A 24691-nucleotide genomic window follows, 5' to 3' on the forward strand; every position below is an offset into this window, starting at 1 on the left:
GTTTTTAATTTGAAATATTTTTTGTGCAGATATTCCTGCAATAAGATATTGTGGGGGTCAGGAAAACTAGATGAAAATCATTAAAAACACTGGTGATGTTAATGATTGTAAACTATGTATAATATAACCAAGTGGTCTTCAACCCTGTTCCTGGGGACTCATTATCCCAAAGAGTTTATCTGCAACCCTTATCAAACACACCTATAGTGGCCAATTAAGCTCCCCAAGACTGCTTGAAAATTGTAAGCAGGTGCAATAAAGCCGGTTGGAAACAAACTTTACAGGAGAGTGGGTCCTCAGAAACAAGATTGAAGACCTATGATATAACCAATAAACACACCTAGAATCCAGTCCTTCCAGAAACAAACTATCCTGTTTTCTATTATACTTTTTTTGGTGCCAACTGGAGACAGCTGCGGGATGAAAAGCTCAGCTAAGTCCTCTGAAAAAAAAAAAAGATTTAAGCATGAACAAGCTATGGTCTTTTCAGTTAAATTGATTTTTTAAAACTGTTGGACACACCTCTCTAGTAATACTGAATAAGGAAAGCATTAAAAAAACTAAGGCCCGGTTTCACAGACAGGGCTTAGACTAGCCTTAGGCCATAGTTCAATTAGCACATTTAAGTAATTTTTATGAACATGCTTAGAAAAAAATATTACTGGTGTGCATCTTGAGACAAAAAAGGCACTGATATATTTACAAATCAGTGCTATGTTAATTCAGTTGAAACCGCTCAAACTTACATTTTAGTCCGGGGACTAGGCTTAAGCCTTTTCTGTGAAAATGGGGGTAAGAGTATTAGTTTTTACAAAAATAGTTTAAAAATATCATATTCAATAATATTATGTAACACCTGTGTAGGCCTGAGACTAAAATATTGATTTCTTGATTCTAATAGATTCAAATGTTTGTGAGTTGCTAGCCACTTTTATATCCCTAGTATCAGTCTTTAACTCTTTGATATTGTCAGATGAATAAACAAAACCTTATAAAGTACTTTTATAACCTATCATTTAATAAACACTAATGATCTTTGAGGTTTGAAATTGTTGATTTAAAACAAAGTCTTATGGTGCTTACACACCTGTTAATTTATTTGTTCCAAAACAGGGATTAAAATTGCTACATTGCTGCTCTATGTTCTTGGTGCGGTTCGCTTTCACACGGCAAAGTTTCTAAACGGACCAAAATAGCTAAAACAAGACATATGTAAGTAAACTCATCAGAATGAAGTAATTAATCGGTCCAGACAGCAGCTGCGTATTTTACTTAAGCAAGGAAACTGGAGCTATATCCAGCTGCTGGATATAAAATGGAAAGATGAGGAAAAAGAGAGGCTCCTGCGGGAGGGCTATGGTGCGCAAGGAGACTGAAGCTATATCCGGGTGATGGATATAATATGGCAAGATAAGGAAAATGGATAATGGGCTCTAGTGGTGACTGGGTGCTAAGAGGGAAGCTGAGAGTATCGGGATGGTAGGGTTTTTTAAAGCCGTTTAAAAGGAGGGAGGGTGTAAAAGGTATGAATGGAGGGTTCTAGCGGCTACTACTTGTAAGATGATAGGGAGGTTTGGCGGAGATTGTAAAAGGGTGGTTTATGGCAATATCACTTCCGTTTTCACAGAAAATACGGAGGGACAGACGTTGAATGGGGGTCTGCCTCCGTGGCCAATAGCCAGAATATCTGGAAAGAAAAACGAGAAAGTCAGCAATTTGATTTTTGCAACCAGTATTAGCAGTCATGATAAATTGTTTTTTAGCAGATATCCAGGTGAGCCATCTTATAAACGACATTATTGAAGGGGAGAGGGAACGCCCTTTATTAATGCAGTGTACAGTAGCTTCATTATTGGAATGAACGAAGATGCTTGATGTGGACCATTCATCTTCCCACAGGATGGCTGCTGCAAGCATTGGGTGGAGTTCAAAGAGGGCTGAAGAACTTTGGTTTTTGGAATGGAAGTCAACTGGGGTGTCCATGTGGCGGCAAACCAACGCCCTTTATAGAAATCTCCGAAACCGACTGACAGGGTCGTGTCTGTGAATTAATTAATGTCTATGGGGGATGCTACTAAGTCGCTGTAGAAAAAGAAACAGCTGTTCCATTGCTTGAGAAAGGAGATCCATAAGCTTAGTTTTTCGTGACTGGGTTTAGAGAGAAGGATTGTTTCTTCTAAACCATGAACTGTAATGGAGAGTTGGAGGTGGTGAGTAATGAATGGACGGCCTTAAGGAATAATGCACATGGCAAAACTGAGATGGCCAAGAATAGCTGTTTTTCTAGGAATATTTGGGATAGGGAAATGATTCGGTAGATTTTTTTTTAGGGAGGGAAGCTTGGAATTTGTGTGAGTCTAGGTAAATGCCCAGAAATTCAAACAAACTGCTGGGTCCTGAAGTTTTTTTCTCTGCGAGAGGAATTCCTAGATTAATAAAAACCTGATGGGTGATTGCTAGGTGTTTAGCTGGAGGTAAAGACGGTGGAGAAATTATGAGTAAATCGTCAAGAAGGTGAATGATGTGTGGGATTTCGTAATTATTATACAAAATCCAGCACAAGGCTTCTGACATTATTTCCAATATTTTTGCATCCAAAAGTTAATCGGGCTGTAAAATAGAATTGGGAACACCAATGAATGCCAAAAAGATGCCAAAAATCTGGGTGGATTGGCAAGATTTTATCGGCAGACGAAATGTCTTCTTTAGCTAGCCAGGCATTGAGACCAGCTATTTTGATGAGAAAGATAGCTTGCATGAAGTCGTGGTAGTTAAGTGAATATTCATTTAGTGGAATAGTGCTGTTAATGCTAGGAAAAACAGAATTGTGTTGGGCCTAATTATTAGATATTTTTTGCCAGAAAATGTTCGAGTTGCGACGCCTATGAGGCTAATCCGTGGGACATTGAGGGGAGGAGCCATGAATGATGCGATCATAAAGTTATTTTTGATGATTTTTTTAAATAAGATAATCAACAGTTTCAGGTTCAGTAATAGCAGACTGCAGATTAGGGCAAAAGAGACTCAGAGAGAAGAGAGAGATGAGATACCTAGGTGGAATCGGTGGGTTAGACCTAAAATGAGAAAATCATAGAATATAGTATCGGTGTGAGAACGTAGTTCTAGAGCAAGGTTTGGAATATTCACAGGTAATACAGATACTTTTTTAAAAAAAAATTATTGTTTGCTCTAAAGACTGGCAAATAATTTTGGCGTGGGCCGCACCACAGTAAGAACATAAGTGGAAGTATTTGGAGAACATTCTGTTACATCTACTGATATTTAAATTCATGCAGATGTTGTGGCTAGAGAGGTAGGGTGTGAGGCAAGTAGACAGAAGAGAAGGAAAGTTGTAGCTGGGGTTTGAGGATCGTAGCTGGTGGATTTGATAGATGGTTTAGCGGGATCAGAGGGGGTCATAAGAGGACAGGAGGTAGTGGGGTGCAGACCGGAGTGGCAGACAGCGCAGGTTAAATTGCAGCATCCTAAAAATACTTGGTTGTGGAGCTCAGTGTCCAGAGCCCCGCAGTAAGGACACTGGTTCCACTGGGTCACGTGTAGGGCACATTTGGCAGAGAATAATTTTTGATAAGTGTAGAAGTGCGTGCCCCTATAGGAGAGCGAAGCTCAGCGATGATTGCCATATAATCATTTAACTCACGTCTCCTATGGGGGAATGCGGAACAAATTATGTCTGTGAATCTGGTGAAGGCAATGGAAATTTCTACTAGGGATAGGATGCGGGATTGATTACTGGCTGAAGGTTTAAGGTTGACAGATAATTTGCCAAAATCAACCTGGCGTTCTGCTGCGGGAGGTACAATGGGTGAGAGGAGTTAAATAAAATCTATATCAGAACCTGGAAGGATTTGGTTGCAAGCAGAGTTGGAGATGGGTAAAAAAAAAAAATAATAAAGTTTGATTTTGGGGAGGGGCAGGAGGAGCAGAAGTAAGAGAATGAAATGGAGTATTAGAGGTAGAAGGGAAATGAGGGCTGATAAGAGAGCTGGAGGGGGCGGAAGGTCAGGAAAGGTGGTGGAGTAAGATTGGGGAAGAGGGGAAGAGGCAGGGATGTCCTGAATGGGGTCTTGAAGCGTAAGAGTGCTTGATGTCATCTGAAGTGGCCGGGTTTCCTGGTATTGCAGTCTTGCGGAGGAGTGGCTGGCTGTGTTTTTGTTTTGATTTTCTCTTTCCTTGTAGCGGGCAGGAGGCTTGTGGATATGGAGTGAAGCGTGAACTATTTCTCTGTGTGGCTAGCAGGAGGGCTTGAGGAAGGATGAGAGTCCGATCTTGCATTGTGGTAAAGCTTGAGGAGTTCTGGTTTATTAAGCTATCTGGGTGCGTGGATTCTGAGTTCGGCGAGCAGTTACCTGATTTCCATTACAGTAACTCTCTTTGGCGGATGGACGGAGGAGGTGGCAGAGACATAAGATGGTGTGGGTGAAGTATTTTGATATTTTTAAAATGGATGGACCTGGAGATCTGTGGTGGAGAGGTCAGTTAGATGTGGAAAGGGTTATATGGTGGCCTGTGATGGCGGCCTCAAGCTCGGGTTGAGAGTCTGGCAGTGCTGTGAGGAGTTGAGCTGCGGGAGGAGCTTCGATGAGATCGGGTTTGTTTTGCAGGATGTTGGTTTGTTGGTTGTTTTCCTAGGTGTTGTAGTGTTGTTGTTCATGATGTTGTAGTTTGTGTAAAATAATGATGAATAGTTGGAGGAAATGATGGTGATAAAGCAAATGATAATGATGGTTAATATAAAGCTGAAAATATGTTTAGTAGCTTGTAATGGGTAAGCACAGTCGTAGGCAGAGCAATCTTCCAGACGAAAATAAATGTGGACTAAAAACTGGTTATTTATAGTAACTTAGGAATCATATGATTATGAGATCATGATTAGCTAATGTGAGACCTTCTGTGACAAATCATAAGCATGTGAAATTACTTTATATAAATTTACTTTATTTAGTAACTCACTGCTGCACAAAATCCCTCATATGGAACAAAATCAATGCCTAAAGTATTGAAATAAAAAGCTTGTCGAATTACACTAACTGAAAAAAATAATGCATTGAATTAACAAGTGCTTGCTTTTTAATGACATGAATTGCCAGGGTTTGTATTTTTATGTCCCGAAATTTAATATGGCTGTTTATTTGAGCTGTGAATATTTCAACTAAAAATATTTTGCACACATTTTTATACTTAAATTCAATAGTTCATAATTCACCATTCAGAATTCAATTCCAAAACATTCAGTTCTGTTTAAAAATACGATATATATTATTCAAAATGCAATTTTCAGTGCATTTTATTTCAGTTCAAAAATTCGCTTCCATAAATTCAGTGGTTCAAATTCGACTGTTGAAATTCGACATTACATCCGGGAACTGCAGGAAAAGCAATGGATTACGGATCCAAGATCACTCTCTGCTGTTAGACGTCCTCGACAGCAGGTGGTGCTAGCGGCAGTTATTTCTTCATCAACAAGCAAACGCAAGACGACGTGTTAATGGGCGAAGATGGACCAAGAGGTGAGTATTAATCACTAATTAAGACATAACATCTAAGATTACTTCTTCAAATTGCTTATAATAATATGCAATTCATCTGAATTAAAGGCGAGTTTATGTCACTGTAACGTTAAAGGGCTCTCAAGTTTAAGGAAAACTTTGGCGTGAAATTAAGGAGTCGACTGTTTTTGATTGTTAACAGCGATGGAGAGGAGATGGGGGTTGATTGATGGGGAGCGAGGTCGGCTAGATCTTTGTATATAATAAACGTATTGGGTCGTTTACGCCAGATGCGGCTTGCACTAATATATCGCGCCATTTGCGCGTAAATAGACGCGTGGACATTTTGAGTGAACTTGCTACACGCTTCATTCGCGCGTAAAATTCCCGCTGCAATAGACGCGGATTATCGTCATAGAAGGGGCGTCCCCTCAGACGTGCACCAGCTCTATGAGTTTATCAACACTTCTAGAAACTGTGCCTGGATGATGAAAGGTTTATTTGAAAATGTACTGTATATAGCTTGCAGTAGTCACTGAAAATGACTAAAACTCAGCCATTGAAATATGTTAGGCTACCTTATTTGATGACTGATTGTAATATTCGAGAAAGGTTATGTGTCAGTCCATCATCTTGCTTTTTTATAAAGCAAGTAATTTGAATCTATATTGCCAAACTACCAGCCTAGCAGGAGACAAAGAATAAAATTGTATTTTTTACAAGAATTTGAATGGTCAAAAGTCACGACTACATTAAAGCACTTCCATGAACCTGTTTTCAAAATGCCAGAATTGAAAACATACTTTTACAGCACCGAGTATATTGATTATGTGTGCTCATTTGCCCCAGTGTTGACATTTAAATTTACACATTTATATCTGGATACATTATCTAAAATGAAACTGACTTGCATCAATATTGTGCAGGCAACAACAAGGTTATTGTTTTGATTTCTGAAAAAATATAATTGTAAGAGAAATATTATTTAAATCAAGTGAAATTAAGAAACAGGCATACAAATCTACAGTGGGGTAAACAAAATATATATGTTAATAGGAATTGAAAGCAAAACTACTTTACACCATTGACAGATTTTTTTGTTTTTTAATTTCACTTTCCATCTCTGTTGTGCTTGTCTCACAAGGGAGACAACGATGTTTTAAGGTCTGCAAGGCACCTTCTCTCACTTTTGACACGTCAAGAGCGAGACGGGCCTTCGACTAGTCAAGATATGAACAGGTATAGCAACATTTGAAAGAATTTCAAGTGAATGTCAACACATATGTAATGATAACTTTTAATAGCTAATTTATTTTGTGGTTTGTCAGATCATCTCAGGTTGTCAGACCGAGAGTTGCAACTCCGGGGCCATCATCGGTTCAGTCAGAAATGACTAGGTCAGTACAAAGTCACCTTTGTTTATATAACACTTTTTTTTATAACTACAAATTGTTTCCAAGCAGTTAAACAGTGGAAAAAAATATGTGATGTTTGCCAATTGGACATTAAGTGAACTGACTTAGTTTAGTTAATCGGTTATTAATTTGGATAATTTAATCTATACTACAGCTCTGCAGAAAACAGTGCTGTATCCATTAAACTCAGTTGAGATGTGAAATAATTTAATTCCACTATACAGTTAAAAAGGTGTCTCTATGGCACAAAATTAATTGCTCAACTAATCAAGGCGAATGCAACATTGGCGAGGAACCTAAACTCTGAATGGAGACAATAAATAGGCTTAGTCTGGAGGGCTTGTTCTCTTTTGACCATCAAAGCTCCAAAGCTGTAAAATGCATTCCTACATTTTCTGATGTATTATTTCTGTTCTGATTTTGTTCTGGTATTCTGATAGATCCTTTCCTGGATTATTCACAAATCGTAGAGGGAAACGACGATTCACTGGCACAGGTCCTTTACCAATTAAACCCAAACCATTTCAGGTGACATTTCACCTACTTCCGGGCCAGTGTGAACGATCTCCTAGTAGTCCAGATCAGCTTCTACATACTCAAGCAGGACTAGGGCGCAGAACTGCAATGCTAGATGAAAATATGACTCATCAGGAGGTACCTAACCATACATAACATAATGTGCCTTTAAATTCTGCTCATATTATTTTTATGAATGTTCATACGGAGAAGTGATAACAGCTTGATTAATTATTCTTGTTGTCCTTAACAGTTATGTGATAAGCTCATCGAATTATATCCTAAGCTTGGTGGGGTAATGGGTGGTTGGCTTCTTTACAAAGCATCAGGTAATATTCACTGTCTTGAGTAAGATATTGTAATTGTATAAAAGCATAGTAAATAGTAATGTGTGTAAATATGCAGTTTGTGCCTAGTTGCTTTACACATTTGTTCTTGTCATATTTAGTTTTTTACCAATTTCAGACCACATCAACCTTAAAAAGATAGTTAACCTAAAATTAAAAATGTTGCCATTTACTACTCTATATCTTGTTCTAAGTTCCTTTCTTCTGTTAAGCATAAAATATGTTTTTTTTTTTTAAATGTTAAGAAGCACTCATCTGTAGTAGAAACACAAATATTATGGCTAATACTAAATACTTGTCTTTGATAGAACAAAGAAATGTGTGTTGAAAAATCTGAGGGTGGATAAAAGCCAAGATTCTATTTTTTGATATCCCTTTACACCTGGGTGTATGCACACAAGACAATGTTGGCTTGAATGGAGTCCAAGCTCAATTACCACATCCCGTTTTTCTGTTTATTATACTAAACGCTAATAATGTTTAACTTAAAAATGTGTTACATTGGCACAAGCTGTTAGTACAATTTGCTTTTAATATGTTGTTAGGTAAACAAAAAAATGTATGTAATTATGGGTGTAACAATGTATCGTAGTACAATTTATTGCAATACAAAAATGTCACAATATGCATTGTGGCGTTATGACAATTTTATTGCAATATGACATCTATTCTCTTATTGGTTAAGCTACATTCCACCTGCTGTCACATGCATTCAGATTGCTTGTACTAGTAGCAGGGCAATATGTGTGTAGCTAAAATAGAGGATGGCTCATTCTCTTATAAGTCCAACATCTGGCAACATTTTGGTTTTCTAGTTACTGAATAGGACGGTAACAAGAAAACAGACAAAACACGAACTGTGTGTAAAGACTGTAAAGAAATGCTGCCATACAAAGCTGCGAACACAACAAATATGATGTATCATTTAAGCCTCAACCATAACACCAAAGTGCAATCGAGTGTCTCACTTAAGTGCCAAAGCTGAAGAAATGACAAGATGCATAGGAGTATTTATGGTAAAAGACAATGCCATTTTCTATGATAGATAAAGTTGGATTATGTTAACTGAATATAAATAAAATATCGTGATGCATATTGTATTGTGAACATCATATTGTGAGCTGAGTGTATTGTTACACCCCTATAAGTAATAGAAAATGAATTTTAGATTACTAATTTTTTATTTTATTAATAACATATAATAAGGCATTACGTAGCAGTCTTGTTTTTAATTTCAGGAGGTTGGGGAAGTCGTAAACTTGTCCTAATGGCACCTGCAGACTGTGGGTACACTGGCAGGCTTATTAAAGCTACCAAAATAGGAGAGAATTCAGTCCTCTACATAGCTCCTCTTCAGGATGAGCTTGATACTGCTCCCTTACCACCATCTTCTGAAGCCTTTCGTGATATGCCTAAGGCAATCTGCAAAAAATGCAACGAATCCTACCCACTTCAGCTTTTAACCAATCACATTAAGTCCTGTACTGATGTTGTTGTGGTGGAGGATGAGAATGAATCTCAAGATGAGTATCAGCAGGAGGCAGAATGTGAGAACAAGGACAACGAAGTCAAGAACAATGAACAGGTTAGTTTCTTCCTAATGTATATTTGACCCAAGGTGATATAAAGTAGAATTTTTGTGGTAATTTGTGTTTATTTGGTTATCGGCATTATAGGCTTGCTGTCCTATTTGTCAAGAAGTAATGCCATTTGGAATTTTAGAAGTCCATGCCAGTGAATGTGGGGAAAGGTGTGCTAGCTGTAAATATTTATTTTTTGAGACACGGAAAATGTTATATTTACCTTGCACTGTAACATTTTCCATAATTTTAATTGTTTACCATTTTTAAATTGTAGTCCGGTGAATGATGACAGTAACAACACAGCTGAGTTTTCATTCATGAATAATGAAGTGAACAACACTGCTGATTTTTCAATCATGGATAATGGTAATTATTTGTGTGTGTGTTTTTTACATTCTTGTGCTGCTGATGCATTGTTAAAATAATGTAATTTAATTGAACAGATTGGAAGACTCATTTGGATCCAAAGACAGCTGCATTGTTGTACAGAAAACAAATACTTCAGCTACATGAGACAGGGAAGCCCCTTTTCATGTCCATGGATCTAAGATCAAGTGTGGAAGAACAGGACAGGCAGCTAATCAACTTCTACAAGCAAAGAAACGTGGAGTGGGCATGTCCTGTTAAATGTCAGCTTCAAGGTGCAGCCTAGAGTAAAAGAAAGAAAAACTTGGATGCAATAAAATATACCGTTCATATAGCATATTCATGCTTATAGCTTTAGTTACTATATCTTCATTGTTTTAGGAGATGCTGCAGTTGGTGATGGTGTTTCCAGACATTTTTTTTCCACAGTTCTGGAAAAACTGAAATATGGTTTTAGATTGAACTTCGGTATGACATTTTAATACTTGCACTACAAAATTTATGTTTTTATTTTTATTTTTTTTTGATAGGATTTACATAATACTGATTTGTAACTAACAGGCAACACTGGAGTCACTTGCCTCTTTGAGGGTGAGGCAGACCACCTAGTGCCTTCGTCATCGCAGTTTCTCATTGAAAGTGATCTCTTTCAAGTAGCAGGGAGAATGTTAGGCCATTCATTTCTGCATGGCGGGCCATGCCTTGCTGGGCTTAGCAGAGCATTTGTTCATGTTCTTCTTGGAGGCTCTGAGGACACAGCCACCTTACAGTTAGAAGATTGCCCGGATATCGACCTTCGCGAGACCATCAACTTGGTATTTATATATTTGTAAACTTGTTTAATTTTTTTAATGTTTACATCTATTTGGAATAAATTGTTGTTGTTGTTTTCTTTTAGCTCAGTGGACAGTCTCCACTGACTGAGGATGCATACACAAAAATCCTGGAACTGTGTTTATCCTGGGATCTTCCTGGTCCAACAGATGAAAACAGAAGGTGGCTTTACGAACGCCTTTTGTCTCATGCGGTAATTAAAATATATATGTAATGTCTGTGACAATAGAAAGTGCCCAAGGTTTTCTATACATTTCCGTAATTTTTTGCAACTGATTTTTCTTGAATACTTAATGCAGTTTAGTCATGCCTTTAATGGCTTGATAAGAATATATACAACCATTTTAAATTAGTCATTTAATTTCACTGTAAACTGCTTTAAAGCAGCATCTCATAATTGATGTTGTGTCAAACTTAGTGTTTGTAATTTTGATTATTGAATGTTTCTTACATTTTCAGTTTTCAGCTATTTTATTCATTTGTGGGTGTGCTGATAATATAGTTTTTTTTTAGGTTATTGGGAGAAGAACACGCCAAATCAAACAAATTAAACGAGGGCTGAAAGACACTTTTGTTTGGAATCTTTTAACTGAGAGGAAGGATGTGGTATTCTTCCCAAATGAATCAGAGGACCTGGTCACCTCTGAGGTAAGGCTTCCTTCTGGTTTAGAGAACTTCAAATGCCGTTCCCCTTGCAAAGAGCAAGTCATTTTGATTCAGGGTTTCCGTGTGGTCTTAAAGTTAAAAATTTTAAATTGTAATTTAAGGCCTTAAAAAGTCTTAAATTTAATGTTCTAGGGCTTAACTATTTTTGCACAGGTGTTATTTTTTTGATGTCCATGTAACGCTACATCTAACGCTCATTTTAATTCTTTTTAGTTGTTTCTAGGTTTTCGGGGTGTTGTAGTTCTTTATTTCAATAGTCCTATTGTAATTTGCGGTATTACATCTACAAAATGCTCAATTTGCAATAGCCAATCAGCTTCCTGTTATTAAACTCAGTGCGCGACAAATCATCGTTGTGTTGGCAGAAGTTTGCTTTATTTTACTGACAAATGTGGTAAGCGCAGTTTTAAAAATAAAGAGCGCATTCATGTAATACAATCTCTTTGCTTACCCACCGGTTTCATCTGTTCGTGAACAAAACTGCACATGAGCACTCTAAACACTGGCTGCTCACGTGCAAATGATGATGCAGACTCACAATTTTTGTGTCTTGTGTTTCCTCCTCCTTTCGTGCTTTTCCTCTCCAGAGATGCTTCAGCATACAGCAGTATTAAGAATAGTGAACTGATAAAATGAAATACAGTTTAGTTTTACTACAGTAAAGTGTGGTGAATTGTAGTATAATATACTCTATATTGTAAAAAAAATAAAATAAAAATACAGCATTGAAGATTGTACTTTACTGTACTTTTTCAAAACACTGTACAGCAGAAACGTGTTCACTTTATTTTAGTTGCCATGATAAAATGGGATTGATTGTGAGATTTATTTGAAGAGTAAATAGTACAGTATGCTATAATACCTTATTAAGTTCCATATTTTATATCAGTTAATTTCTGCTTACATTAGTTATATTTAAATGTTTTTTTTTTTATTTTATTATTATGGTGCACCTTATGGATGTTTAATAAAAGTTTTAAAATACAACTATTCTCTGTGTCTTTAAGTGTTTGAAACTGGAAATATATCATCATGTACCATACAGCCAAAACTATTATGGTTTATTAGATTAAAAATGTAATATGTAAGTCTATTTTGGTTATTGGTAATAAATAGTGCACCAATATAAATCATATCAAAAAGCACAAAAGGAAGAGGGAACCATGTACTAAGAGCGCACAAGAAAGTTTGTGCTTGAGCAGTGCTTAATTGAGAGTGAGAAAATTTGAGCACAAGCAGCGTATTATATTTGAGAGCTCGCATGCAGTTTTGTCCACAGAGGAAATCGTTGCACGAGCAAAGAGATTCACTTGCTCATAGTACATGAATATGCTCTTGACTTGTATTACTTTATTTGATACATTTGTCAGAGAAATAACGCCGTAGTTAAATAACGCCATAGTCTGATTTTACTGTCTGTTTCTTTTGACCGCCCCTTGTTATTTATTAGAATATCTCAATGGCAAACATGTCAAGTATAAAAGCCTCATCTGTTTCGTGAGGTGTGCGCTGCTGCACCAGGCAAAACTGTAAATCAGCATTAAGATGTTTGTTTATTTCTGTAGTTCAATGGTGCATCTAACCTGTCTCTAGTACTGTTCAATATGAATACATTTATTTTACCACTAATTTTGTGATTGTACATTTTCTCTCACTTGTTTTTGATATTGCAATATAGGTCTTAAATTTAATACTTAATGGTCTTAATAAGGTCTTAAAGACTTAAATTTAACATTATGATATCTGCACAAACCCTGTTGATTGTCATCTGGCAAAGAAAATAAAATGAATAAATAAGCACTTAAAGCTGATTTTATTGGAAAAACTATATAAAAGGTTACAAATACTTACTCAGTCATATATATATATTATTATTTTAATTTTATATTTTTAGATGCTGCTCTCCCATATTTCCTGGCCTACAGAGAGTGACAGTGAAGATGACGAATACTCTACTGATGAAAAGGACAGGATCACAGGGTATCTAAAAAAATTCATTGAGACAGGTATGTACTTTATAGTTTTACAAATTTTGTGTGTGTATATAAAGAGTTTAGATGCAAAAACCTCAATGCCGTCTGAAAATTTCTTCTTAAATGAGCATTTTTAGGAGGCTCCTGCTTGCAGGTTTAGTATTTTCAGTTTTACATCAAAGGATAAGTCCTGTTTATTGTCTTTATAGTGAAATAACGTAACAAACAAAGGAGGCTTTTTTATGGTATTTTCAGATGACTCTTAAAGGTTTTTGCATCTGAACTGTTCATAAACGCACACAAACACACACAAAGTTCTGGCTGGTTTTTGAATCTGATTGGCTAATAGCTGTACTGGTCCAGCTCCTTCACCCTTGTGTATTACTCCACCCACAACAACCAGAGGACACTCTACAATTTGACAAATTTTGCTGCTGGTAGGCAACATCATGTACTTTTAAGGCTTTTTTTAGTTGAGAATGCAGTTGTTTAGATTGCAGTTTATTTATAAAGATAATGCCTATTTTAAAATATTTATAATTTCTGAGAGACATCGCGTCAGCGGCCATTAAGGCTGATTTTTACTTCTGCGTCAAGCGCACGCGTATGCTACGGTGCTGACGCATAGCCCTACGCCGTGGCCGTCGGCGTTGCTTGCATGCACCTCCTGGCGAGCCCAATGGAGCGATTGTTTACAAGTGTGGAGTCCTGCGAAGGAGCTCCTGGTGGAAAGTTTTGTTTTGTGTTTACCTCATAGTTAAAGTTGTTGCACGTCCACCAGTTCCTGCCTCAAAATGAGCGAGTTTGAGCCACTTGTACATCCCGGAAGCGTTCAAAACATACAAAACACAGGCGAAGAAACTTGACACAGAGACACATTAACACCTCACTGCCAACTAGCGTTTTGGAAGTGTTAATGCAGACCAACAGAGACAGCGCCGCAGAAGTATAAATGCACAGTTACGTGCGTTGCATGCGCCGTTGGTTACGCCGGTCCCTTGACGCGGAAGTATAAAGCAGGCTTTAGCCTGCCATTAAGGTGACCTAAGATGGTTGACGTTGTCTATCCACAAGACGGCGACAGGACCAGATAATAAGCCCTTAGAAGATTAAAACAGCCTAATTTCTAACTACAGCTAATCAAATCATTATTAAACTGGCAAGCATACCTGCCAAGACTCCCGTTTTTCCCAGGATCCTCCTGTATTTCAGACCAATTTTACAGTTTCCGCTCGCAGCAGCCACCCTAAACCTGGTGCTTAATACAGTTACTAACACCATAGTACAGTTACTTTCCTATCGGAGACAAATGTTGGCAGGTATGCTTTTAAGTAATATTCTAAGTCGATCTCTTTCTTTTTTATGTTGTTGTGCTGTATTTATACTGAGTTATACCATATATATCCAGTGTATTGAGTGTGAGATGTCATTCCCATATCAGGAATATGTGTTGTGTTGGCAAAAAGAAAGAAAAATGCCTGCATCTGTTCATCATTTTTCATTATCGCAAACACAACGTCAGTCTGGTAGGGATTTGGGCTGCTTTTTTCAAGGTTACCTATTGTAATATGCAGATTGCAACATAGAAATACTGTAGACTGTAACACTGTAAGAAGATATCTCTGTAGACTTATTGAATTTCATGTCAAGTTCAGCCTTATAATCTTAAAATGGGAGCAAAATCAACTGTTTTGTTATCACTTTACACACTATGCTTGATAATCATTCAAACACTAGCTCTAAATTGATGTTGGTGAATTAGCAAATGTTTCTGCTGTTCTGACGTCAGCTGCAGATGTGAATGAATGGTGAAAAAAAATAGTTCCTTATACAAAAGGGTTTTTAGACTCTACTTGGTTGATTTTTTTATATATATACATGATTATGCTACAGAACTGCCGTATAAATGCAATATCCCACAAGTAGCAGTGCAATATGGCTGTATATCAGCAATGGCTGAGTGCCTTGGTGTTACACCACTTAAGATATACAGCCATATTGCACTGCTATGAGTGTGATATTGCGTTTATACAACAGTTATATGGCATAATCTTGTATATAAAAAAGAAAATCAAACAGAGTCTCAAACCTATTTGAATGAGGAACTACTGTCATTCACATCTGGAGATAACTGCCAGAACAGCAGAAACTGCTGCTCATTCACCAACGTCACTGTAGAGCTAGTGTTTGAATTATTCTCTAGCGTAATGTCTAAAGTGATGACAAAACTAGTGATTTTTGCGCACATTCTAATTTTATAAAGCTAAACAGCATGAAATGACATCAGTCTACAGAGATTTCCCAGTATTTCTCTGCAATGGGGAGATCAGAATAATTAACCCTGAAAGAGCCACAGCAAAGAAAACACTACCAGATTACTATGGTATAAATACAGCACTACAACATACGAAAAGGAGAGATCAACTTAGTGTCACTTATCTTTTTATAAAAATAAAATTGATCATTTAATCAGCTGTAGTTTTAGTCAATTTGCTAATTTTTCTGTCCATAAACAAGTTCATTCCCACCTAAAAAGCCTCAAAAGTACAGTTTGTCAAACTGTAGTGAGTCTATTAATCTACTATCACTATGTGTGTGGACTGATAAACAAGGGTTGAGAGGCTGGACCAGTGCTGTTATTGGAAAATATCGCTGGGCTATCAGCCAATCGGATTTGAGAACCAGACACAACTGTTTTATATATATATATATATATATATATATATATATATATATATATATATATATATAAATTAGTGCTGTCAAAATTAGTGCGTAATTTAAAATATTTAACACGTAAAAAAAAAGTTGCAGTTTTTTTTTTTTTTTTTTTTTTCCCTGTTGTGGCCGACATGTGGTAAACATGCAAAGAAATATGGATAAGTCCAAGGAAGCACATTTTGTAGGCAAGTTTCAGTATAAAACAATTAATGTCACATTACTGAGCTATGCAGAATCTTATCTAATTTCGGGTGTTTTCATTTTTAACTTTCGTCTTCTGTTTTAATGGAATTAGATACCGCATGGCGAACGGAAAGAAAAACTTTTGCATTTCATGACTCAGTGGTTCTTTAAGGTAATCAAAAGTCGCTGCTGACATGGTAGACTCTTAATAAGAGTATTATCTTAATCATATTAAAATCTGAGTATTGGTGTCCAAGTAAATGAAGTCAAAGACAGCGCATTTATCTGCCTTTCAGCTCGCGCCCTCAAATGTTTTATTAAGTTTGACGTGTTTCCTTCATAAACGAAAGTTTTGTAAAGCGTCTGCTTCGCATCGTTGTGTCAGAATGTTTGTTTAATACAGCCATACTTTAGAATGCTTAGTTTAAGCAAATATGATGAAGAGATCATGCGTTTTGAATCTGAAGGGAGTTGCTCCAGCTGCCCTGACCTCTGTGCGTTATGTGTTTGTGAGTGTGTGTGTGTCTGTGTGTGTGCGCGCGAGAAACCTACCAGCAACAAACCTTCCTATTGTCCGTAGCCACTAAATCTAAAAGTTCAGAATTGCAGGGAGATGGCTTGGCACTCTCAGCTCACATCATTCAAAAGAAACGGACCACATTGTCCCCCGATAATGTCAACAGACTGGACTGTTATAGCAACTGTCTGAATGTAAAGGAGGACTGAGCAAAATTGTTTCTGTTTTATAATTAATGTTCTTAACTCACAGCAAAACTTTTAATGAGTGTAATTGTTTGTATTCAATACTTTATTATTATTATTATTTTCCAATTTCCATATCTGCAATGCCTATTTTGGCATTTTTGCAGTCCACTTAGAATCCAACCTGAAAATCATTTTTTTATTTATTGGCATTGATTGTTTTGAAATTCAAATGGCATTAATATGCCTGTGTTTTTATTTCTGTAATTAATATGGCTGTCAAGCCAGGATCTTGATGGTTTATTGTGGGTATGTTGTTTACATAAAGAAATCTGTTACAAGTTAAACAAAAGTTCTTATAAACAATTATATTTTGAATTTAAATAGTTTTTGTCTTGCGTTTACATTACTTTTAAATGAGATTAATCGCGGTTAATTTTCTAAAAAAAGTGTGAATAATTTTTTAAGTGTGATTAAAAGTGAGATTAATCAATTGACAGTTTTTTTATTTAGATAGATAGATAGATAGATAGATAGATAGATAGATAGATAGATAGATAGATAGATAGATAGATAGATAGATAGATACTTTTATCGCACGATTAAAAAAAATATGGCCGTTAATCTATTCTGAAAGTTGGGTTGGGAGCTGGGTCTATTTCACGCAAGTTATGGTGACTTTCACCTTGATATTTTAGTGTGGATGTATACCTGACCGGTGAGCCGTCTGACAAAAAAGTGCGGAATAAAATCAGCAGGATGCCTGACTTTTAACTGCTGTTAGGCAGTTTCACTTTAACTCATGAACATTTCATTCATGCCCTGTGACAAACTCATTATTTGCGTCTAATAGCAAATAATGAGTAAGGATTGGTGAGAGTGTTATGGAATTTATTAAACTTATACATTTTGCGATGTGTGCGCCTGTGTGGTCCTTTGCCGACAGCAGCGTGATTGGGTCTTGTGGGAAAAGATGGCGAAAAGTCCTACATGACGGTAATAGTCTGAACGCGATGTTTATTTAAATAATTCCACTATGCATACTCCACATGTCTTAATTCCATTTCTGTTTAGTTCACTTATGACTTTAGTTGGATTAAGGTAACCTTCAAGTTGTTTTTATTTATTTTTTTAACAAGGCAATATATTACTAAAGAATACGAGTATCCAAATCACTAATCAACACTAATAGGATTCATTAGCTAACTAGTTAACATGCTAAAAATGAACAATGCTTTTGCAGCATTTGAGATGAGAAATGCCAATTTCCATTTTTGGGTGAATTATCCCTTCATGCCTGTGAAGTTTGGATGTATGAATGCAAGAATATTAGTTAACATTGCACCAACCCTAATCAAACATTTGAACCATCAATATCTTCAGGATTACAAAGGCTCCAGACAGATAAACCTTTTTTTTCTATTAGAGCTAAACTTTCCAGGACCCGTGTTCCCCAGCTTGGATTTAGAAAAAAATTCATAACATTTTGACATTTCTCAACTTTACACAATGAAAGAAAAATAATTTTACTGCTGATTCTATAACTTTTAAATTTTTTTTGTTACTTTAGCATCTGCCAAGGACCTAAAAAACCTCATGAAGTTCTGGGTTGGATGGGAGCGGATGGAAGAAAATATGGTTGTCGAAATCGTAAAAAGTGATCTCCCAAAGTCTTCCACATGCTTCTGCGTTCTTAGGATACCAGGGCACTACTCCGATTACCAGTCCTTTGTGAGTGACTTAATGATGTGCATTGGTACTTGCCAGTATGGTTTTGGCCATGTGTAATTTTTTGGCAAGTATGTTACACATACTATTATAAGATGCTGGTAAAGATCTAAAGTTCTGTACTGCGCATTTAAGCTTGATTGTGTACATTTATGCATAATGTTCATGTCTTTATATTGTTACTATGCTATAAGATATAGCAGTTCTTAAGTAATTGGCTGATGTTTTTATATATACATTTTACAGCCAATTTGTAAGTTTACATTGTTACACAATGTATTGTTCATGCTTGTTTAATAACGTCAAAATCTGCAGAATACTTAAAAGTACTTGTTTTATTAATTGAATTTCAAATGTTTTGGATAAATTCAGTGGATTTTATACTGTGCTTGCACAGTACAACTACAAGATGTGAAATAATAAAAGAAACTACACATTCTTTCTAGCAGGTTGTTTGTTCTATATACAGTATAGTTATTATTTTAAGGCATTGTCATCTCTAGTCAATATTACTTAATTGCTAATGATAGAAGTCAGAACTAAACAAAGCATGCCAATCAAGTACTAGTACAAGGTAAATGGCATTTTCCAGCCTAGATCTCATCAATATATTTATATAAACCAATTTATAAAAACCAAAGCATACATCTTTTCAGTTATATATAGTATTGTTCATTTGTAACTAGATTGTATACATTTTTATTTCCACAAGATGAAGATGAAATTCACAATTATTCCATTAGAACAGATTGGCAAAAATCAAGTGCAGCTAAATATATGTCCCAGCCAAAGGTCTGTGAAGGTCTTTTGGGATGTATAGTTTCTTGGAGCAGTACCAGTTGCTCCTCAGTCAGGGGACATCCTGTCGGAGGCACAACAATGCTGGAGTGTCCATCAACACACAGGCCACTACTTTCCCAGTCAATGTGGGGTATTCTCAATCCCTAAAAACAGCAAATTTAATGTCTCAAAATCCCGCATACAGTTCTGAAATTAACAAACGGCATAAAAAAATATCTATTCAGTTGCCTTAAACTGCCAAATTCTATCAAACATACCTCTATGTCAGATTCTTGTACAGGACTGCGTATGCTTCCCATCACCCACAACTGGTTAGGAGTCATACAACCCTCTGTGCGTATTGTGTGATTATCCCAAGTGTTTCGAAAAAGATTAAGATCATCTTGAAGCCGTGGAAGAAATACATAGTGGCAGCAGAAGAGGTGAGTATGGTCAGAAATGTCAAGGTAGCCACCTTCTTCCAAACCATGTAAAACATCATAGTAAACATTTGTTACTGATGTCCAGACGTCTCTCCACAGCCTCTCAATACTAAAGAGAATGGAAAATGCTAATAAAATGTAATATTCTTACACATTCTTACATAACAGTGCAACTCTTAAAAAAATTTATAAACATTCCTAAGAATGAAAAAAAATTTAAAAATTGAAACTTGCCGCTGATTGTGTATGCTCTTTCCAGAAATGAAGCTGCCCTTTCCAGTTCCACGAACGGTAAACATAAGGCGAGCCACATCCACATTCTCAACCCCCTGATCACCTCGTACCCTTAAAACATGCCAGTTAAAGCACAGCGCTTAATAAAATTCAAGCCTCTCTGTTACCACTTCATATAAAATTCTAATATAGTAAATGTGGGGAAAAAAACATTATTTTTGATGTAATAAATTCATGAGTATTCGGAGGCCAGGTAAACAAAGACAGAATGATAGATTTTTTTTGTGTGCCAATTGTATACTATGGAAATTTGTTTGCACCACTAAATAAAAAAACAACAAAAAAATCTAACATAATATGCAAATTAATATGCAACATGCATTTTACTTAATGTAAAAAAAAAAAAAAAAAAAAGTAACAATTTCTTTAATGAACTTAAATGTACCTGAGAGGAAAGCCAAATGTCTCTACTGCTTCCTGAAAAAAATCCAAGGTAGTTGCTGCGAGGTTATTAGTGGCAGCTCCAAGGTACATTATCTGTTAAAAGAGAAATAACTGTAAAAAATGACAATGTACATTATTAATATAAACTTGGTGAACTACCTTTCGTGAAAAGCCATCCACACCACCAAAGATGACTATATTGTAGCTAAATCAAGAAAAAGAATACAAATGTCTTAAAAACTCACATAATTGCAAGAACTGGAATATGCAAATAACTTTGAACAAACATGACAAACTTACCGAATCAACTTATGATTTGTGTCAATGTGCATTATTGACCGAGGACTAGAGACTGAATAGGTCCTTCGTACCACACAGCCCATCTGTGTCATTCGGGACAGGACTCCAAGTGTGTCAACCCGGTGTAATGAAGCTCTGACCCGTTCAAACTGGACTAGGTGTCCTCTTGCCTTTAGAGCTCCTCTCATCATTCTGTATCCACAGTGAGGGATGTGACGTTGTAATTCTTTCACACAATCGTCTAATTCTTCATCTGTGAGAGTACTATATCGTGCCCGAACAGAAAGGTTACATTCAGACATTCGCCTAAATACTGTGCGTGTGCTTACTCCAATCATGCTAGCAATGGTTGGAACAGAACAGTTTATGTCCAAGAGATTGGTGATGAAATCTGGTGAGATGACAAGACGTGGCCGTCCCATCGACCCTGACTCCTGAAGAACATTAGTAGGAGTGCGTATCTCCTCGTTTGACAGGTTGAGCTGAATTAGTCCAAGCAGTTCTGTGATGCCATCCATAATGTCCTGTGGTATGGTAACTGAATTGGATACAGCACTTAAAAAGACCAATTCTTGCGAGCAGATAAACTCTAGGAAGTCCATGTCAAGGGGTAGGCGTCCAATAGCAGTTTCCAAACGTGAACGAAGTCTTTGCAAAACATAATCCAAAAGCAATTGCTAAAGAGAAATACATAAGGAGTGTTAAATACCTCACCTTTGCTGACGAAACCAAACAAAAGTTAAATAACAGGGCTGCTGGATTACATCAAAAATCATAAAAAACACAAATCACAATTATTTAACATTATTATAAGTGGGCCATATTTACAAAAGCTACTGTGGCTAAAAGATCACAACATTTTGTAAAAAAAAAAAAAAAAAAAACTACATTAATTTGACAACACTGTTTTGCACACTGTAAATAAAGTTTTTTTAATCTGTGTTGTGAGAATTTGCTGCACCTGCTGTGAAACTGATAAAAATGTTGCTTGATTTTGTTTACATGAGTTATCTGAAGTTGCAACTCGTTAAGCGCTCTAGTCACACACCTAGCCCATAGACAAACTTACATTTTACTGGATGTTTTTATTAAATATTTACTGAATGTTCCTGTATGTATTTAAGCCATTTTCACATAGTGAATAATTTTTTTTATTAAGCCCACTTTTATTTCTATTGAATGATATTGTATACCTTTGATGCATGTTATCTACATTATCTGTCATATGTTTAAGCTCCCAGTAAAAGAATATCAATATAAATAATAATAAAGGGCAGCATTTAATTACACATTTTGTGTGCATTTGACGGTTTGGGTGCGCAAATTACAGGATTTTACTGAATTGCATGTGAAATTTGACTTTTTTTTGTAGGAGCGAAAGAACATCAATAGAAAGGGGCAGAAAGTATGCTTTAGGGTGCACAGCTAGTGTTTCTTCCCATACTCATAAACTTCCAGTGAACGGTTCATAGGACTTTTTTCAATTTTATAAGGTTCCTTACAGCATCGATGTTGTAATGTGATTACAATACATTCCATTTAATAGACATAAGCATTCATTTAGTTGTTAAAGCATAAAAGGAGACAAAAAACACAGGCTGTCAGGATTAGCTGGCTAGCGCAGACACTATTGAAAATACTGGAGTAAAATAAATGTTCATAGTTTAAAGACATGGCACAGGAAAACTGAATTTATGTGTTTATTTATGCTATGCTTCTTGTACATTATGAGACCCACTTTATTTATGCAATTTATCAGGCAATGAAGATCGTCTATTTTTAAGGAAAACAGACGTGACGATTTTGTAACTGCATATAGTTGAAGCTCCATACTAATGCATGTAACTTACTCTATTTGTATTAATGGGGTATATACAGACTGACCTTGATTTTCAGTCAGCCAGCTCAATCGGCTTCCGGTAAACTGTAATGCCTTCAAGTCAGACTTTACACTGCACTAAAACTACATACAACAACAAACACTGTTTGTGCTGATAATAAACTCACCTCTTGGTCCATCTTCGCCCATTAACACGTCGTCTTGCGTTTGCTTGTTGATGAAGAAATAACTGCCTCTAGCACCACCTGCTGTCGAGGACGTCTAACAGCAGAGTGATCTTGGATCCGTAATCCATTGCTTTTCCTGCAGTTCCCGGATGTAATGTCGAATTTCAACAGTCGAATTTGAACCACTGAATTTATGGAAGCGAATTTTTGAACTGAAATAAAATGCACTGAAAATTGCATTTTGAATAATATATATCGTATTTTTAAACAGAACTGAATGTTTTGGAATTGAATTCTGAATGGTGAATTATGAACTATTGAATTTAAGTATAAAAATGTGTGCAAAATATTTTTAGTTGAAATATTCACAGCTCAAATAAACAGCCATATTAAATTTCGGGACATAAAAATACAAACCCTGGCAATTCATGTCATTAAAAAGCAAGCACTTGTTAATTCAATGCATTATTTTTTTCAGTTAGTGTAATTCGACAAGCTTTTTATTTCAATACTTTAGGCATTGATTTTGTTCCATACCCTCAACCTTCTCTCCAGCAAGAAGTTTGTTGCTGCTACCACATCATCTCTGTCTTCTAAGGTCTGTATATGCCGAAGTGACCCCAACATTGCCAGTTTGTTAGCAGCTCCTGTAATGGCCTTCCTAGCATCATCAACATTCTGTGCTGATTGAATCTAAAAGCTATCTCAATCTATCCATGACAAGTTCTCTCTTCATCAGCATTAACTTAAAATTATCATAATTCTGCAACTATCAAAACAGTACTTTTTATGAACTGTGAGGGTGAACATTAAGATACAAAATATAAAAAAAGTATGTAGGGAAAAAGTGGAGAATATGTTGACAATAGGCAGGTTAAGTGTGGATAACTAAAACAAAGAAATTCAATGGTGCATGGGGTGGCGGATGTTTTTTAAACATTCAGGTGTTACTGCTGATCTACACATATGTACAATGCAGAAACTACTGTATCAACTGCTAAAATCATGATTAAAATAGAGTTTATACTACCAACTGCACAAAATGTCTTTAATATGGGCATTAGTCATTTTTAAAAGGATTGCAAAAATCTTATCGCCTTCATCTTCTCTCTGAACTCGTAGTCGACTATCTCTTCAATGTCTTGTGCAGGTTGCACACTTGAAAAAAACTGTATTTACAGCTGTGCTGATATATCCCATATTATATTATGATATATTATAAATTACACATTTGAAACCTTGGACCTAAATCACCTTTCAAATTGCATGAAAGAGTCTTCTGCCAGTGAGGACCATCAAAAATTTAAAAGGAATGAAAGTCCTTTATTATCAAAGTTAGAAACTCTCTCGTGGGACAACCCTCATCTGCTGCCCCCTCTCCAATACCATCTGCATTTCTAAAAACAACATCCAGTTTTTTCTCTTGGTTAAACCGATGGCATTAACTTTACAATTAAGTAGTTAATCTTTCATCTTTAAAACACAAATAAAGATATTTTTGATGAAATCTGAAAGCTCGCATCTCAGCCTGCCTGTTGGATATTTCACACTGGATGAAAGATCATCATCTTCAGCTGAACCTCGCAAAAACGGAAATGCTTGTAGTTTCTGCCAACCAGACTCTACACCATAACTTTTCAATCCAGATGGATGGGGCAACCATTACTGCATCCAAAATGGTGAAAAGCCTTGGAGTAACGATTGATGACCAACTAAACTTCTCTGACCACATTTCTAGAAGTGCTCGATCGTGCAGATTCGCACTCTATAACATCAGAAAGATCCAACCCTTCTTATCTGAACATACAGCTCAACTCCTTGTTCAAGCTCTTGTTCTCTCCAAACTGGATTACTGCAACTCTCTACTAGCTGGGCTTCCAGCTAACTCTATCAAGCCTCTTCAGCTACTCCAGAATGCAGCAGCACGAGTGGTCTTCAA

At 36.3% G+C, this 24691-nt stretch overlaps 4 protein-coding genes across 5 annotated transcripts in view; 3 read left to right on the forward strand and 1 right to left on the reverse strand.

Moving 5' to 3' along the window:
* grk5l (G protein-coupled receptor kinase 5 like) overlaps positions 1–24691 on the forward strand; it is an 821722-nt gene that overhangs the window by 561561 nt on the left and 235470 nt on the right. The gene's annotated exons all lie outside the window — the stretch shown is intronic.
* Positions 3733–18991, forward strand: LOC141375915 (uncharacterized). Of its 2 annotated transcripts, none has more exons than XM_073911114.1 (15): positions 3733–5531; positions 6655–6749; positions 6839–6907; positions 7366–7579; positions 7695–7770; positions 9027–9373; positions 9465–9538; positions 9646–9737; positions 9815–10012; positions 10119–10205; positions 10299–10552; positions 10636–10764; positions 11085–11219; positions 13132–13243; positions 18387–18991. In XM_073911114.1, exons 1-15 carry the CDS (start codon positions 5520–5522, stop codon positions 18602–18604), a joined length of 2112 nt encoding a protein of 703 aa, XP_073767215.1. In that variant the 5' UTR covers positions 3733–5519; the 3' UTR covers positions 18605–18991. The 2 variants fall into 2 exon arrangements, with proteins under 2 accessions (XP_073767215.1, XP_073767217.1); XM_073911116.1 differs by having other exon boundaries at positions 4248–5531; positions 10122–10205; positions 18387–18988.
* Positions 4199–24691, forward strand: part of LOC141375917 (uncharacterized) — a 40285-nt gene continuing 19792 nt past the window's right edge. The window contains exon 1 of the mRNA XM_073911130.1: positions 4199–4300. The gene's annotated coding sequence lies outside the window, so the exon portion shown is untranslated. The remainder of the gene's footprint in view (positions 4301–24691) is intronic.
* Positions 19276–22783, reverse strand: LOC100148190 (uncharacterized). Its single transcript, XM_073911122.1, has 7 exons — positions 22753–22783; positions 20746–21422; positions 20605–20650; positions 20447–20538; positions 20002–20112; positions 19603–19876; positions 19276–19488 (listed from the first exon to the last, which is right to left on the reverse strand). Exons 1-7 carry the CDS (start codon positions 22762–22764, stop codon positions 19276–19278), a joined length of 1425 nt encoding a protein of 474 aa, XP_073767223.1. The 5' UTR covers positions 22765–22783.

Source organism: Danio rerio, chromosome 8 (assembly GCF_049306965.1).
Source record: "Danio rerio strain Tuebingen ecotype United States chromosome 8, GRCz12tu, whole genome shotgun sequence".
NCBI lineage: Eukaryota > Metazoa > Chordata > Actinopteri > Cypriniformes > Danionidae > Danio > Danio rerio.